General features: G+C 40.9%; 1 protein-coding gene across 1 annotated transcript; it reads right to left on the bottom strand.

Annotated features, from left to right (window-relative positions):
* Positions 1-7,273: 7,273 nt before the first annotated feature.
* On the bottom strand, positions 7,274-15,575 carry LOC127300720 (homeobox-leucine zipper protein HOX9). The gene is made up of 19 exons (XM_051330882.2): positions 15,178-15,575; positions 14,383-14,722; positions 13,938-14,097; positions 13,756-13,838; positions 13,529-13,619; positions 13,342-13,437; positions 12,819-12,932; positions 12,622-12,705; positions 12,373-12,528; positions 12,197-12,271; positions 11,437-11,543; positions 11,165-11,345; positions 10,530-10,718; positions 9,802-9,876; positions 9,472-9,606; positions 8,829-9,154; positions 8,545-8,650; positions 8,016-8,165; positions 7,274-7,697 (listed from the first exon to the last, which is right to left on the bottom strand). Exons 2-19 carry the CDS (start codon positions 14,631-14,633, stop codon positions 7,551-7,553), a joined length of 2,526 nt encoding a protein of 841 aa, XP_051186842.1. The 5' UTR covers positions 14,634-14,722; positions 15,178-15,575; the 3' UTR covers positions 7,274-7,550.
* Between the last annotated feature and the right edge of the window lie 1,905 nt (positions 15,576-17,480).

The raw sequence follows: 17,480 nt of genomic DNA, 5'->3' as shown, positions 1-17,480 counted from the left end.
AGTAAGCCTAAAAGTAATGAAAGAGGAGCCTCTGAAACCTACATAGATAAGATACAATGCATTGTTGAGAAAGATCCCAATTCCTCTGTTGATGCTTCATCTCTTGATAATACCTGATATACACTTTCTGCGCCTAGCTGAAAGGCGTTAAAGAAAAGCGCTTATGGGAGACAACCCATTATTTTACTACAGAACTTTTATTTTATATTTGAGTATTGGAAGTTGTTACTACTGTGGAACCTCTCTTTATCTTTATTTTATTTCATTGTTGTGCCAAGTAAAGTCTTTGATAGTAAGGTTGATACTAGATTTGGATTACTACGCAGAAACAGATTTCTTGCTGTCACGAATTTGAGTAGGCCTCTCTGTAGGTAACTCGGAAAAATCTGCCAATTTACGTGAGTGATCCTCAGATATGTACGCAACTTTCATTCAATTTGATCATTTTCATCTGAGCAAGTTAAGTGCCTCTAAAAAATTCGTCTTTACGGACTGTTCTGTTTTGACAGATTCTACCTTTTATTTCGCATTGCCTCTTTTGCTATGTTGAATGAATTTATTTGTTCCATTAACTTTCAGTAGCTTTGTGCAATGTCCAGAAGTATTAAGAATGATTATGTCACCTCTGAATATGTGAATTTTTGATTATTCACTAAACCTCTAATGAGTTTGTTTTGAGTTTGGTGTGGAGTAAGTTTTCAAGGATCAAGAGAGGAGGATGATACAATATGATCAAGAAGAGTGAAAAGTCTAAGCTTGGGGATGCCCCCGTGGTTCATCCCTTCATATTTCAAGAAGACTCAAGCATCTAAGCTTGGGGATGCCCAAGGCATCCCCTTCTTCATCGACAACTTATCAGGTCACCTTTAGTGAAACTATATTTTTATTCCGTCACATCTTATGTGCTTTACTTGGAGCGTCTGTATGTTTTTATTTTTGTTTTTGTTTGAATAAGATCGGATCCTAGCAATCTTTGTGTGGGAGAAAGACACGCTCCACTCGTTCATATGAACACTGGTGTTCTTAGCTTTACTTTTAATGTTCATGACGAAGGTTGAAACTGCTTCGTTCATTGTTATTTGGTTGGAAACAGAAAATGCTTCATGTGGTAATTGGTATATTTCTTGAATAATTTGATACTTGGCAATTGTTTTGCTCAAATAGATCATGTTTAAGCTCTTGCATCATGTACTTTGCACCTATTAATGAAGAACTACCATAGAGCTTGTTGAAATTTGGTTTGCATGATTGGTCTCTCTAAAGTCTAGATATTTTCTGGTGAAGTGTTTGAACAACAAGGAAGACAGTGTAGAGTCTTATAATGCTTGCAATATGTTCTTATGTAAGTTTTGCTGTACCGGTTCATACTTGTGTTTGCTTCAAACAACCTTGCTAGCCAAAGCCTTGTACTGAGAGGGAATACTTCTCGTGCATCCAAAACCTTGAGCCAAAAACTATGCCATTTGTGTCCACCATACCTACCTACTATGTGGTATTTCTCTGCCATTCCAAAGTAAATTGCTTGAGTGCTACCTTTAAAATTTCATTCCTTGTCTTTGCAATATATAGCTCATGGGAAAATAGCTTAAAAACTATTGTGGTAAAGAATATGTAGCTTATGTATCTTATTTCTTATAAGTTGCTTGTTGAGCGGTAACCATGTTTCAGGGGATACCATCAACTATTACACCTTTGTTGAATATCATGTGAGTTGCTATGCATGTTCGTCTTGTCTGAAGTAAGGGTGATTTATCATGATCAAATAGTTTGAGTATGCATATTGTTAGAGAAAAATACTGGGCCGCCAACCAAAGCCATGAATCATGGTGGAAGTTTCAGTTTGGACATTAATCCTCAATCTCTTATGAGAATATTATCTGTTGTTGAATGCTTATGCATTAAAGAGGAGTCCATTATTTGTTTTCTATGTTGTCCCGGTATGGATGTCCTTAGTTGAGATCTATCAAAAACGAGAAATCAAATGCGATCTATCTCCTTGGACCTTTGTACAGGCGGCATAGAGGTACCCCTTTGTGACACTTGGTTGAAACATATGCAATGCAATGATAATCCATGGAAATCCAAGCTAATTAGGACAGGGTGCAAGCACTATTGGTATTCGATGCATGAGGCTTGCAACTTATAGGATGCCTTATGCATAACACATATGAATTATTACTACCGTTGACAAAATTGTTTCTATGTTTTCAAAATAAAAGCTCTAGCACAAAAATAGCAATCCATGCTTCCCTCTGCGAAGGGCCTTTCTCTTACTTTATGTTGAGTCAGTTTACCTACTTCTTTCTATCTTAGAAGCAAACACTTGTGTCAACTGTGTGCATTGATTCCTACATACTTGCTTATTTGCATTCATCATATTACTTTGTGTTGACAATTATCCATGAGATATACATGTTGAAGTTGAAAGAAACTGCCGAAACTTATATCTTCCTTTGTGTTTCTTCAAAACTTTCTACTAAGAATTTATTGCTTTATGAGTTAACTCCTATGCAAGTCTTATTGATGCTTGCTTTGAAAGTACTATTCATGAAAAGTCTTTTCTATATGATTCAGTTGTTTAATCATTGTCTTTACCATTGCTTCGAATCACTTCATTCATCTTATATGCTTTACCATAGTGTTGATCGAGATTATGATAGCATGTCACTTCAGAAATTATCCTTGTTATCGTTTACCTACTCGAGGGCGAGTAGGAACTAAGCTTGGGGATGCTTGATACGTCTCAAACGTATCTATAATTTCTTATATTCCATGCTAGTTTTATGACAATACTCACATGTTTTATATACACTTTACATCATTTATATGCATTTTTCGGCACTAATCTATTGACAAGATGCCGAAGCGCCAGTTCCTGTTTTGTGCTGTTTTTGGTTTCAGAAATCCTACACAGGAAATATTCTCGGAATTGGACGAAACAAACGCCCAGGGTCTTATTTTTCCACGGAGCTTCCAGAAGACCGAAGAGGATACGAAGTGGAGCCACGAGGCGCCCTAACCATAGGGCGGCGCAACCAAGGAGGGGCCCGCGCCGTCCTATGGTGTGGGGCCCCCGTGCCTCCTCCGACTCTGCCCTTCCGCCTACTTATACTCTCCGTCGCGAAAACCCTATTACCGAGAGCCACGATACGGAAAAAGTTCCAGAGACGCCGTCGCCGCCAATCCCATCTCGGGGGATTCAAGAGATCGCCTCCGGCACCCTGCGGGGAGGGGAATCATCACCCGGAGGACTCTACATCACCATGATCGCCTCCGGAGTGATGTGTGAGTAGTTCATCCTTTGACTATGGGTCCATAGCAGTAGCTAGATGGTTGTCTTCTCCTCATTGTGCTATCATGTTAGATCTTGTGAGCTGCCTATCATGATCAAGATCGTCTATTTGTAATGCTACATGTTGTGTTTGTTGGGATCCGATGAATATGGAATACTATGTCAAGTTGATTATTGATCTATCATATATGTGTTGTTTATGATCTTGCATGCTCTCCGTTGCTAGTAGAGGCTCTGGCCAAGTTGATACTTGTGACTCCAAGAGGGAGTATTTATGCTCGATAGTGGGTTGATGCCTCCATTGAATCTGGGACAGTGACAGAAAGTTCTAAGGTTGTGGATGTGCTGTTGCCACTAGGGATAAAACATCAATGCTTTGTCTAAGGATATTTGTGTTGATTACATTACGCACCATACTTAATGCAATTGTCTGTTGTTTGCAACTTAATACTGAAAGGGGTGCGGATGCTAACCCGAAGGTGGACTTTTTAGGCATAGATGCATGCTGGATAGAGGTCTATGTACTTTGTCGTAATGCCCTAAGTAAATCTCTAGTCATCATGATATGTATGTGCATTGTTATGCCCTCTCTATTTGTCAATTGCCCAACTGTAATTTGTCCACCCGACATGCTATTTCTTATTGGAGAGACACCGCTAGTGAACTGTGGACCCCGGTCCATTCTTTTACATCTGAATACAATCTACTGCAATCATTGTTCTCTACTGTTCTTCGCAAACAAACATCATTTTCCACACCATACATTTAATCCTTTGTTTACGGCAAGCCGGTGAGATTGACAACCTCACTGTTAAGTTGGGGCAAAGTATTTTGATTGTGTTGTGCAGGTTCCACGTTGGCGCCGGAATCCCTGGTGTTGCGCCGCACTACACTCCGTCACCAACAACCTTCACGTGGCCCTTGACTCCTACTGGTTCGATAACCTTAGTTTCTTACTGAGGGAAAACTTGCTGCTGTACGCATCACACCTTCCTCTTGGGGTTCCCAACGGACGTGTGCTTCACGCGTTATCATGTACCTTTGCATTTGGAGGAAAAACTTGGTACGCGCACACGGAAGAACTAATCAGCCCAAGAGAAGTTGGGATCAGCGAAGCACTCGAAGGTCCATTGACATGTCGTTTGCTTCAAGAACTAAAGCTTGATTAAGGAAACCCTTACATTTTAACCTACATGAACACGGTAACCTGAGACATGGCTTCACATATAAAAGCTAGAAGGGGCCGCCAAGCAAGGGGAGTCGATACACCAAACCCTAGCTATGCTAGATTGATCTCATCATAGCCATCTCAGTGACCTTTGTACCTCATCAATCATACAAGTAGACAAGCAACACGTAGGGTTTCTCTTCTGGAGGCCTGAAGCTAGGTATAACTCGCCTTCTTGTAAGCCGTCAAAACCACCAATACACTTATTCTCCCAAATCCAAGTCCATTAGGGCATTGTCGTGGCCACGTCACATTTATCTACTTTGTTTTCTTTACTATTTAGTCTTTACTTTACGCTCAATTAATTTTGAATTAATTCTTCCAATTCACCACCTCCATCTCAACATTTGCAATCAATTCACTCAAGACAATGTGGTACCTTGGGTGCGACAGAAACGTCGAATAATAATACTTGGCTTCCTGCTCTCTATGAGTTTGATATATAACTGGAAATACTTATGTGAATTTATGCCCTGATGATCATGTGTTTTTGCAGGCCACCACCGCCATCGTCCTTGAATCCAACAACACTGTCCAATTGTCCTCCCTGTAGATAGCCCTCCGGTGGCTGGTGAGGGATTGGGTGATCGTTACCCTTGACTGTGACAACGAAGCCGGCGGTAGGGGCAACAGCGTGGCAATGACGGGGCATGTGAGAAGCTATGGTTGGATTGGAGCGCCTTCAATTGCCAACACAATTAATATCAGGATTAGTTTAGATTTAATTTCAATTTCATTCAAACTTGTGTAATATACCCTAAAATAGAATTATCAATTTAATATGAATTGTTGTTTTGTTTTAAGATTTAATCGTAACTTCTGCGCAAACTTTCCACCCAAATTTTGGCAGTTTATTTATTTAATTTAAATAAATAATAATAATTTTAGCATGCAAGTTTACTTCTTTTTAGTGCACTGCATAAACGAGTGTCCTGGTTTCCCCAAACACCGCCATTATCTATCATACTAGTGGCGTTGACACGGCACATCACCTGTACAACGTAACAACTGCGTCATTTTGGTGGCGTGTCGAACGTCATCAACTACAAAAACAAAACGCTACTACTCGACTATTATGTACTACTGACGAGTCATGGTAAGATAATAGGTTTGAATTCGATAGATTCCAGCGCGACCTTTGCTAAGTTTTCAACTTTGAGCAAAATTCAAAATATTGAGGATAATGTAAATAAATGGTGAATAAGGCATAAAGACACCATCCCAATTGAAATTGATAAATAAACTTGGATAGTGATTTTCCAGAAAAAAAAGATAGCATTCACTTATCATTAAATACTACAAAAATTTGAGAAATAAATAGTACAAAACATGCAAAATAAAAATAAGACAACTTGAGACTTTTATTAAATATTTTATTATTTCTACAACATTTAAAGGAATGTGAAGAAAAGAAAACCCTCACTACATCTTGATCTTCTTCTTTTTTTACCAACAAAATATAGAACAACAAAGGCAAAAGAAAATATCAAGTTATGCGGTAGGATAAAATGGCCGGCCGTTAGCATGTGTGGACGTAGGCAACGTTTCTTTAATAATCGCATAAAGCGGTTCAAATAGGATGTAACTGAAGCTGTTATTGCTGATCTGCCTAGGCCGATACCTGGCCCAGTTTCCCCCGCTGGTCCGCTACGAGCCCACGACTGCTGATGGCAGGATTTTCTTTTGCTACGATCACTCCAGCTACAGAGGGAAATTCTCTGAAGATCATAGCCGTCTGCGGCGTGGGCAACCTCCTGCAGCAACAATCTGACCAAAGCACGGCATGGCCAGATCTCCATCTGCGGCATTTAGTTATCTGGATGTGGTCGCCGGGAGCACTACGCAATCTCGGCAACGTTCCTACTGTATGGGAGGGAGCAGCGGCTAGACAGCAGGCGGTTACTTTTTTTTTTGTTTTGACGGGGACAGCAGGCGGTTACTAGTTGTGTGTCAAGGTCGCATCAGGAGATGTGCCATCTGTGGGGTTATTTGGGTGTATAGCATTTGTATGCACCTGGGGAACTAGTTGGACATCGAATCTTCGAACTGCGATGCTCCATGCTGAAGTCGTGTGGGCATTTGGTTTGAGTTTGACAATGTCAAGGATATGAACGATGAAGATGCCTTGGTAAGTAGAGGTGGCATCACAAGGAGGTTGAGGCATGATGATGCTCTTTGAGTACAAGGTTGGTGCTTCAAGATGAACACCCTTAATCTTAGCACCTGGCAATGGCGGTGCTTAGGCATACACTGCTCCTAATATTTAGTTGTTACAGAGGTAGACTGCTTCAAGATGTACTTTGATTTTGTTGATATTAACATATTTGCCTTTCATAAAAATATCTTTACCGAAATCTCTTTCCGCAGATGGAGATAATTATAATGATGTAACCAAAGCCCTACAACTACATCACTACATCAGACCAGGTCTATATTGTGCCAAATGCCAAATGACAAATGCTTAAACACTTGCCATTTGCATCACCGAGACTCCACTTACAAAACTTTGATCGTAACAGAGCGGCTATGCGCATGAGACTAGTCACATGTACTAGAGGATATTACTGATATATACCGGAACATTTCACGCTGATTGTGAGCCAACATGGGTATTTCTTTTACAGACTTTTGACTTCCTAGTGTCTCTTCATCACTGAATACTTGAAAATGTCAGGTAGCCACTGAATTTATGTTGAACAAAGAAATCCAAATAGCATCACAAAAGCAAAAAAAATTAACTTCACCAGCGGCAATTAAACACCAGCTATCTCAATTTGCTACTAGCATTCCATCACATAAATGAAGGTAGGAACTATTCGGGATTCAAGTTAGTACCTCAATTCAACAGACAGCAGCCAGCTTCTTGCCTGGGTAAATTAGAAGAGACGAGAGACAGATTTACTCTAGGCAATTTTTACAGATCATGGCTCTTTCAAACCTAGAAACTACTTAAAACATAGCATACACTAATAGGGGCAACGGTTCTCTCCCACAGAGAAAGCAAAAATGGAGCTGTGCGTGACGGAAAGATCACACGAAAGACCAGTTGACAAAGCAGAAGGCAAGGCAATGCACATTGTTGTCTTCACCAAGTACCTTCCATGCTATAGCTTGCTCAAAGGAGACATGGCGGCCCATGCCGGATAAGCACACACCAGCTGGTAGGTAAACATAGCCCTGAACAAATTGATAGAATGATTATTAGAACTGCTGAGTGTTTTCAAAATGCACAGGAGCAAACATATATAAAAATGTAATTTATAGTAGTTGATTGAAAATAAAATTGCTTAGTTCTTAAGGTTGACTAGAGTATCATAACAGAAAATAGAACATGCTGGCACTTCCACAAATTTTTTTACACGGCAAGGTTTAAAGAATCAAAAGTCTACTCCCTGGTTAGGGCATGCTGTTGAGAAAAAAATTGGGATGGTGCCTGAAGAGAAATCAGGTAATCTTATAATTTTGTTTCATAGCTTGAAAGAAGCAGTTGAATACCTGTTCCATCAATTTTGGGATCTCTGAGAATAGTGCCTTTCTGCCAGCATCATCAAATATCTTGTCCAATGAGAGGTCTTGTAGAGCAACGAAAGATGTTTCCAACATGTTGATTCCCATCTCATTGGCGAAAGTAAATACAGGCTTTTCCTGAAAGAACAATAGAATGCAGGTATGTGAGTAAAAAAAAGGCACAATTTTGTGCTGCCATGTAAAGTAAGATAATCCCTCCTTTCCATAATAATTCTTGTCATGGTTTGAACTAACTAAAACCACCACAAGGATTATGGAACAGAGGGAGTAGCTTCTAACTAGTAAGATAAGATGAGAATAAGCCCTAACCAACTTACTCAGCTAGACTGAATCCCTAAGGCTAACTAGTTTGATAAGCATGAGTTTATGTGACCAAATAGGGCACAAAACGCTTGGAAATTACAGAGTATCCTAGAATACATAATGGAGATGTGACAGATGAAAATAAAGTTGTTTACTTGCATGTGTGGTTTTTTCATCAGAAAGGCAGAAATACCTTGAACGAACAGCACAAAATAGCATCTTCGTAATCCCAGAGCATTCTCAATAATGATTCCCCAGCTTCATCTGCATGTCTAAGTAACTCAACCCCCAGATGGAACCTGTAAATATGGTTATTTTGTATTAATTTTTGTACAAGTATGTCATTTACTGCTATGTCATTTATACTCCTGATCCTTAAGAGGAAAAGGTATAGACCACAGCAGTAAGACAAAACTGATCACCGCTGACATTAAAGGTCATTCATAAGATAGAATGGAAGATGTTAAGTGTGCTTACTGGTAGCTTTGGCATATCCAGCGAGCAAGTGTTGCAGCTTCAGGGAAGCCAGAAATTATCTTCTGTTCAGCATTCAAGCCAGATCGAGAGGGGGAGATAGCCAATGATACTCTCTGAACGGCAGAAACTATGCTGCGGACATACTGTCGAGCCATAGTTGCAACACTATCTTGGAGATGCATCTCATAAGGGAATTGAAAGGCAATTGTCAGCACTGATCGTATATTACAATCATCAAGAGATGCATCCCCTGAGGCTTGCAGTGTAGTTGAACCAACTTCAAGGCTAGAGGCCAAATCTAATGTTCTACCAGCTGGTGCACCATCCTGTGGAAGATATTGATGGTTAAAATCTGAGTAGCTGAAAATCAAACCACACATAACATAGAAGAAACTAAAAAGGAGTGACATCCTACTGGGATTGAATGTCTTTCAATGCTAAATTTTTCAAAAACATTTTTATGATGCAAGTATGTTACAGAGCACCTTAGAACAAAATAGAGGCATTGTGTAAGGGACAAACATGTTCAAATGCTGTGATAGGTGAAGATCATACTCACAGTGATATGAGCGAGAGCAAACACAGAAAGGAAGTGGTATCCTGGACTAAGCTAGAACAAAATGAGAGAAACGAAACACTCAACTGTTTTTGTATCCAATGGTATAACACGAAAGCCTGAAGATATTAATGGAGCATCGTCAGGGAAAAGCTCATCGATTGGCGCAAAGACAAGCTGGAAGCAGGATCCCATTGATTTCTCATCTATTCCAGTGCAGAACTGAAATATCAATCAAACAAAAATCCATTAGAAGCCCTTGTCCAGATACTTCAAGGTACTACCATTATAGTCAATAAGTCCAATTAATAAGTAACATGTCATGTCAATTACGCCATTGTCTTTGATGCTACTCTGTCACTGCTAATTGATCTGATAATAGAACATGGGACTAAAGAAAGTTGTTAGTTATTTTACCTGAAGCAGGTGAATATCTCTTGATAAAAGACCCTCATCAAGTGCTTGCCCTTCAAGACGAACAACTTCTAGAATCTGCATATTGAATTATTGATTTAGGTTCCAGGTTACTACTATGTAAATCAAGAAAAATAGCATAAAATTATGCAACATATATTGCATTAATATATATTTTTATTAGTCTACTCCTTCCGTCCTCAAATAAGTGCACTTCTAGTCTTTGCCTTAAGTCAAACTTTCTTAAATTTGACCAAATTTATTGGAAAACGTAGCCACACTTATTACACTAAATTGGCACCGCTTGATCCGTTATATAATGTACTTTCATAATATAACGATACACTAAATTACACTAAATTTAACCATATATGTTACTACTATTTTTTATAAATTTTGTCAAATTTTAAGGCAAAGCAAAAGCTAGAGGTACACTCATTTGAGAATGGAGGGAGTATCCAATTGATAGACTTGTTATTAGGCTGAAAGTGGAGATTGGCTAAATAATCAGCTTAACCTATTTGTTTTCTAAAACCTCTTTGTAAGTTCTTTAAACATTTTATCATTTTAATATGAAAATTCCGGTGGAGATTTTCTCCGCCGTTTCGCCATTGTAAGGCTCACTTGTCAACAAACTATTGCTGCTTTCTCTTTTGGCAATCAGCAACAGAGATACTAATTCGGCCTCGTGACACCTAGAAAGCTGTGCATGCAAAGACTTGTGAATATACCTCCTCATTCTCCACCGTGTGAGCAAGTGGCATGATGATCTGACTCCCAGAAAATCTCATAGGACGCAACCCAGGGAGTGAACATGAGCTTGTTTTTAGTGCTGAAGCCGAATATGCATCAAAGTTATAATCAGCCCATTCAGACCGATGTTCCCTCAAAAACCGAACCAGTACTGCTGGTGGAACACTCTGGTAAACCAAACAACAGCAAAGTAAACAAGTTAAGAACTAAGAGACAAGAATTAATACGTGAAAGATCCAAGATGGTGTTTAATTATCCAGTCTATGGGGAGTTCACTGAATCAAGCAAAAAAAAACAAGACTTCAGGTACAGTATCACCAGTCATTAACAAAACTAGGGTATGAAGTTATCAGCCAAATGCATGTGATCAGAATCATCAGATTATTCACAAGTTGCAAGGTTACAAGTATGGAGCAAGGTATGCATTGATTCTGCATCTCGCAGATAATGTTAGGAATTCTTACATTTTTTTTTCTTATGGTACTAAGAGGGTTTTAATACATGCACCTGGAAAACTTTTGTATCCACAGTTCTAACCACTTTTTTCAATAAAATTAACAAAGTGTCTATTAATGGGAATGAGGATTTAAATTAAACGTAATCGCATACTAACCTGCAGTAGCATTGATGCCTTAGCACATATGACACCTCCAGGGGCTTCAAAAGCATTGGGAGCAGTGTTATTGCTCCTAATCTTCTTTGAGTTGCAAGCAATGATCACATCTTCAATGCCATCTCCACCCATGACAGACCAACCATCATCATTGAAACCACTTATAGCATCGTTAAATCCTCTGAAGGGGTATAATTAAAATGATGTTAAAATAAACAACAGACCCAAGAAATACACAGGCAAAAGAAGCACAATCGTTCACCAGCACTAACCTACTCAGCCTCTGACTAAATGTCCGCAGAACAGCAGGCTGCCTCCCCAAAGCATATACAACCTCTCCACTGGTTTCTTGAGCAATCTGTCTGATGTGCCGTAATGCCTTGAAACAGGAAATAGTCAGCATCAAACTAGAATTTATAGTCAATCCAGCAGTCTAGAGATGTAAAGAAGAGTAAGCTATTTTCGCTATGTATGCCATAGTGCCATGGAAAACATCAAAACAAGGAATTATAAGTATTATCTTGAAGTGTCTCGCTTAAGGTATGAAATTAAAGTTGCATATCCAAACTCAGAACCATGGTTTTTGAGTCGCTGTATAGTCGTTGTATAGTCGCTGTATAGTCGCCGAGTCGTTTTCCAAAAATGGCGGCGACTCGCGACTATCCAGCGACTTATGGTGACTATACATGTTTTTTGGTCGACTATACATGAGTCGCAGGGTTTGGCGACTCACTTTTGAGTCGCGACTCGAAAACCATGCTCAGAACACAGGGAATCACGTTTCACTAAATCGGTTCAGTTTTGGTGGAAAGCAGACATTTCTAGTCATATGCCTATTATCTAAGTAGTTCTAGGCGTGTATCAAGGCATTACAGTGTCTAGGGGTAGCCATTTGTCCCCATAAATAACAGGTATTTGTAATTAACAATATAATTCTACGCGGAGCTCCCAAAAGTCCTAAAAAAACTCATCATCTTAGATATATCAAAGTAACAGGATATCAGAAAATTTCGTAAGAAACTAAGAACTCACTGCAGTAGTCATTTTCTGAGCAACAACCCTTGACGACTCATAGAGCGGTCGAAGCACTTCTGGAACACTCCAAGCCTGTAAAGATAGAAACGAACAAAATTAGTAATAAACATGATGGTGAACATTGATGCATGAAATTCAACACCTAAGTAGGGTGTAAATTTTGCAATTCAGACCTCAAGGTCCAGATGGTCCACTATATGGACAATTGAACCGCCACCATCGCATGGCCGGACCAAATAACCACTAGGGAGCATCTCAGCCCTTACAAATTGCTGCGCTGAGGCAGTACTTGGACCACCCCCTGAACCACTCAGAGATCTCTCACAAACCTACGATACACAGAGATGTAAGCAAAAGAAGCAGCTTTATTGGTGCTAATTTACATAGACGGGCATAAAGAAAGCATTCATATTTATACGCACCACGAGACTGCCATCTTCCATTGTTGTTGTGTATCTTAATGTCCAAAAATCTCGTGCAGGAACTAAAGTAGTAGGAGCATACATCTGAACACAGAAACCAAAAACAAAAAACCATATAGGCAATATAAGTTAAAGAACTAGAGAAAAAACCATTACTATTGTTCAAACTAAATGTGGATCAATGATATAATGCTCACCTGCATGTAAACAAGTTCAATAGTCCCGCCATTTCCAGCTGGAAGCATTGTAAAGACTTCAAGACTTCGACAATCACGGAACCAAGACGGGCGGTCTTTCAAGATCTCCACAATCTACAATGTACACTAATTTTAGGATCTCCGGAGAAAAATGCTTACTATAACAGTGAGTTTACAGAAGTCCAGAGAAGCCCCCAAAAGAACTGGCCTAAACTTGGAGCAGATAAGTTACTTTTATCAAAGGCCTTCCATTTGGTGACTCATTGTTCTAATAAACATGTTTATGCCTCAAGCAGAAATTGAATAAGTATGTGCAGCTAGCTGTTAAATACTTTCTGAGATATCCCTTCATTTTAAAGAAACACACGGTATATCAGATAAACAGACATGTTAAATTGCAGATGATGATGGTTTCCACATAATTCTCTTTGAAACAAACAACAGGTGTGCCAGACAAAGATTTTTTTTCGAAACAAGATTCCTATCAAAGTTTACTAAAAAAAATTGCAGATGTATAGAGTACCTTTGTTGGTTCCAGATTAACCAAACCACAGGCACGAGCAGCAACACCGCGGCAACCATGTGAAATGGCCACAATACCAAACGAATCCGGACCAGGCTAATCACAGAAAGGGGAATAAAATGAGTGCTTAGATCCAACTCAGGATTACTCTTGAAACAAAGAACCTCCAAAATTGGCAACAACTGACCTTCATCCCGGGCATCGGGACCCAATCAACAGCAGTTCCTGTAGCCTTTGAGAGGAACTCTGTCAAGGTCTCCTCCGCAATTGCAAGGAGTCTAAAGAAAAATGGAAGGAGGATCACATAGAAAGTACAGTTCTTAGATCATATAGCAAGTACAGTACTTAAAGAGAAAGGAAATTGATCCCCAGCAATTGCCAAGACTAGCATCATCAGTAACAAAAATCACATACCCAGCAGGGTTACTTGCATCCCTTAGAGGGTTTGGAGGAGCGGTCACATTTGATTCACAGCTTGTATCAGTGGCCAATGAAGGCTGAAAGCACAAGGTGAGCACGGTCAGACACTATTCTGCAGCCTGTATGGTTTATATGATTTGCAAAAAAAAAAAAAAAAAAGCAAGATGAAGGATTACGTTCTGCAGCTGCTGCTTCATGTATGCATTCTCGTGAACCAACTGCGAGACCTGCTTCTGGAGACGCTCATTCTCTTCCATGAGAAGCTTGTTCATCGCACTCAACTTTCTGTTCACAGCTTGAAGCCTTGAAGACTCTTTCCGCTGCTTATCACGGCACCTGCAACCACACGAAAGACCAGACCAATTAGAGGCTTGAATGCAAAACCAACCAATATTGGGGGGAAAAAACAATACACCTATGCACCAATGCAGAACTAGAAACTCCTTTAGCTAGCATGTAAAAAGGTTACTAGAGCATATCCTCTGAATAGCAGGAGGCATGCACCAGATTCGCTGTGAGCTGGTGATCCGTCCTTACTCAATTTGCCATTACGCTCTCATGCAGAGTAATGCAACAATTTCCATCCAGCCACAAAAGGCAAATGTTGGCTGGCATGCTCACCTTCGGTTCTGGAACCAGACCTTGATCTGCCTGGGCTCGATGTTGGACAGTATTGGGCACTCGCGGAGCAGCTGCTGCCTGCGGGTGGAAGTCGGCTTGGGGCACTCGGCGTACACCCGCTCCAGCGCCTCCACTTGCTCCGGCGTGTACCGCACGTACTTGCCCGAGTCCATCCCGCCCTTGTCGTACCCGCCGCCTCCGCCGTCGCTGCCGCTCCCGCTCGCGCAACGCATCGCCACAGCCGCAGCCATCGTCACCACTTAAGCTCTCCCTTTTCCTGCTTGCTCGGCGCTAGTACTTACTTCCACCTCCTTGCAGCGATCCTCCAGAACAGAATAACCTGAAAGAGATTTCGCGCGGTTAGAATAAATTTGACCCGAGGATAAAGCGGGAGGTGATTAACGAGCGGTTGGGCGATCCGCATCCCTCCCTCCGGAATCCGGATCCCTTAAACAAGAACGAAGCGTGGAAAAGCACGCAAAGGAGCCGGCTTTTGGCTGAGTATCTGAAATGGGGAAAGAGGAAAGGCGGCCGCTGCACAGAAGACGCAAATGCGGGCGGCAAAATCCCACGATTTCGCGTGGGAATCTTCAGTTTATTAATCTCCGTTTTCACGGCTTCCAGCGAGAGAGAGAAAAACAGACAGATAATCTCAACAAAAAAAAACTATTCGTCAGAACACGCAATGGCGACGCGGATAAGCAGTTTGAGCAAAGGCGAGAATCGTCCTCCCGATCCCCGAGCCCCGAGCCCCCCGAAAGAGGCGTAAAACGAAAATAAAATAGCAGGTAGTACCTCCACGCACGCACGCACGCACGCCGACGCCCTCGCCGGAGAGGGGCGCCGCCGGTGACCCGCTCAGAGCCTCCCGGCGCCCGAGCAGCCCCGCGCGGGTGCGCTCGGACCCTCGTCCATGGACCGCTTCCTCCCCGGCTCCTCCTCCACACGCACGGCTGCGTAGCTAGCACGCCGGACTCCCGGATCCGGTCGGAGCTGGAAGGCCTCTCCTACGCTCAGCTCGCGTCTGTCGGACCAAGGGGCAATCGAGCGAGCAGCAGCACGGGAGAGGAGAGAGACTGTATACAGCGAATACAGGGAGGGTAGCAAAAGGTGACAGCTTTAAAGGCCCGCCAGAGAGAGAGAGAGAGAGAGAGAGCGCGGTCGCGGGAGTGGCAGTAAGCTCAGCTCGTAGCGTCTAGTCGTATTCTACTATACTACTACCCTGCGAGCGAGCTGAGCTAGAGGCCTTGAGCTACAGCTACGATAGCCTAGTAGCTAGCTAGGCAGTGAGTGAGAGGACGTTAGGAGATGGAGAAAGCTGTGGAGGAGGACGAAGGTGGTGGGTGAACTCGGTCCATGCAGCACGGGCGAGGGGCCCGTGTGCAGTGGTTCGCCGTACTCGCGGCGTCACTGTCGCGCGTACAGGACGGCATTATTTCGCCCGTGACATCTCGCTGACCAAGTCGACTTTGACATTTTAGATTTACCGGCACTGTTTCCCGGGAAAATGGTGAGATGAACACGAAAATAACAAACAGAAACTGGGTGTGCGTTATGAAACATTTAAAATAATGCTATTCTAAAGTTTCAAAAAGTTTTGAAAAAAATGAATGTATGTATATATATTATGGTGATACTTACTCGTGTAAGTTTCACGAAAAAATACAATTATATGTGACCAACACAAATCCGAACATTATAGTGTCATTTAAACATTTTTTATCACTTTCATGTAGGCCATATATAATTTTATTTTTTCGTGAAAACTTACACGAGTATGTGTCAACATAATATGTATATTCAAAGTTTTATTAATAGTTTCTAAAACTTTTAAATAGCATTATTTTCATTTTTTTGAAAAACTAGGTGCGCACACACCCAGGTTCCAAAAGTGCCTGTCGGAGATGAACACGTCTTTAGTTTTTCCTAATTTAGGAGGGTCCCACTTCTAAAAGGGCAAGAACATAATTATGGTTTTGCTATTTTTCATTTGAATGAGAATAAATTTAGACCATGTCAAAGAAAAAACTCATCAGTGATTTTTTTAAACTATTTTTCAATAGGAATAGGGGTTTTTTTTAGGCAAATCAGTGGCTTTACCCACTATGTATATTTATAAAATTTTCAAAAGAGTTAATGTACACAAAGAACTTATTACTAGAGATAAGCAATAGCTGGCTATCTAGCAGGCCCTAGGCCTAAAAGAAGAAGAAAACAAACGTATCTGAGGTTATTGAAATCTCTCAACCCAAGACTTGAGGCCAGCATAAGACTTTCTAGGAGTCTTATGTAGAAGTAGGAAAATTTCGTTCTTGAACTTTCTTCGATATCTATATAAACTTGGGGGCGTGCCTTTGAAGATGAATTCATTTCTAGTAGTCCAGATATCCCAAGTTGTCAGCATGATCAATTCCATGAAAAAAGGCACTTTGAGATATATTTTCAAGCTTGTGATGAGCCTCTGAATGTCCATTTGCTGAGGAAGTGTCCAATCTGGATAAAGGTATTGCCAACACATCTGGGCAAAAGGACACTAGAAGAACGGGTGATTCCTTGATTCCAACTCACCTTGTCCATAGAGAATACAAGAGTAATTGCCATGAAAAAATCTTCCTTTGCAGCATTGCTCTCGTATTAAGATGATTATGAATCAAAAGCCAAAAGAAAACCTTATGCTTCTGCTGACAGAAAGCTTTCCACATCCATTTCAAGGCTTGTATAGTGCCACCCGAATCCATGAGGGACTTATAAACCCTAGAAGCCTTAGTGGTCACAGAATTCCCGAAATTTGTCCAAACATCAGAACCAGCAGCTAGCTCAAGATTCAAGAGCATAGTTTGAAAAATATGGAATTGCAGCAGGGCCTCTTCAGAGAGAGGAAGATAAAAAAGTTCATACATGCCATGTGCAATCGGTGCCTGGCTAATAGTAATATCTTCATCTTTGCAAAAGGAATAAAGATGTGGCCATGTTTCCTTCAGGGTATTAGCAGCCCATTTATCCTAAAAAGGAAGAATAGAATTCCCTTGGATGAAATCACATAGATCTATGTTTTTGAAAGTTGGAAGCATCTTTAAGCAATCTCTCCACCAAAAAGA

The sequence above is a fragment of the Lolium perenne genome, chromosome 1, assembly GCF_019359855.2.
Source record: "Lolium perenne isolate Kyuss_39 chromosome 1, Kyuss_2.0, whole genome shotgun sequence".
Lineage (NCBI taxonomy): Eukaryota > Viridiplantae > Streptophyta > Magnoliopsida > Poales > Poaceae > Lolium > Lolium perenne.
Note: the sequence above shows the minus strand (reverse complement) of the source record. Positions and strands in the feature narration are given on the sequence as shown.

Bases quoted from the DNA above. Each gene is read 5' to 3' on its own strand.
- LOC127300720 (XM_051330882.2), bottom strand. From the start codon at position 14,633: ATGGCTGCGGCTGTGGCGATGCGTTGCGCGAGCGGGAGCGGCAGCGAC. The intron at 11,544-12,196 runs GTGAGTTCTTAG...TCCTGTTTCAAG, and splicing joins CTCAGAAAATGACTACTGCA to GCATTACGGCACATCAGACA. The intron at 9,155-9,471 runs GTTGAGTGTTTC...TATCTTCCACAG, and splicing joins TACCATTGGATACAAAAACA to GATGGTGCACCAGCTGGTAG.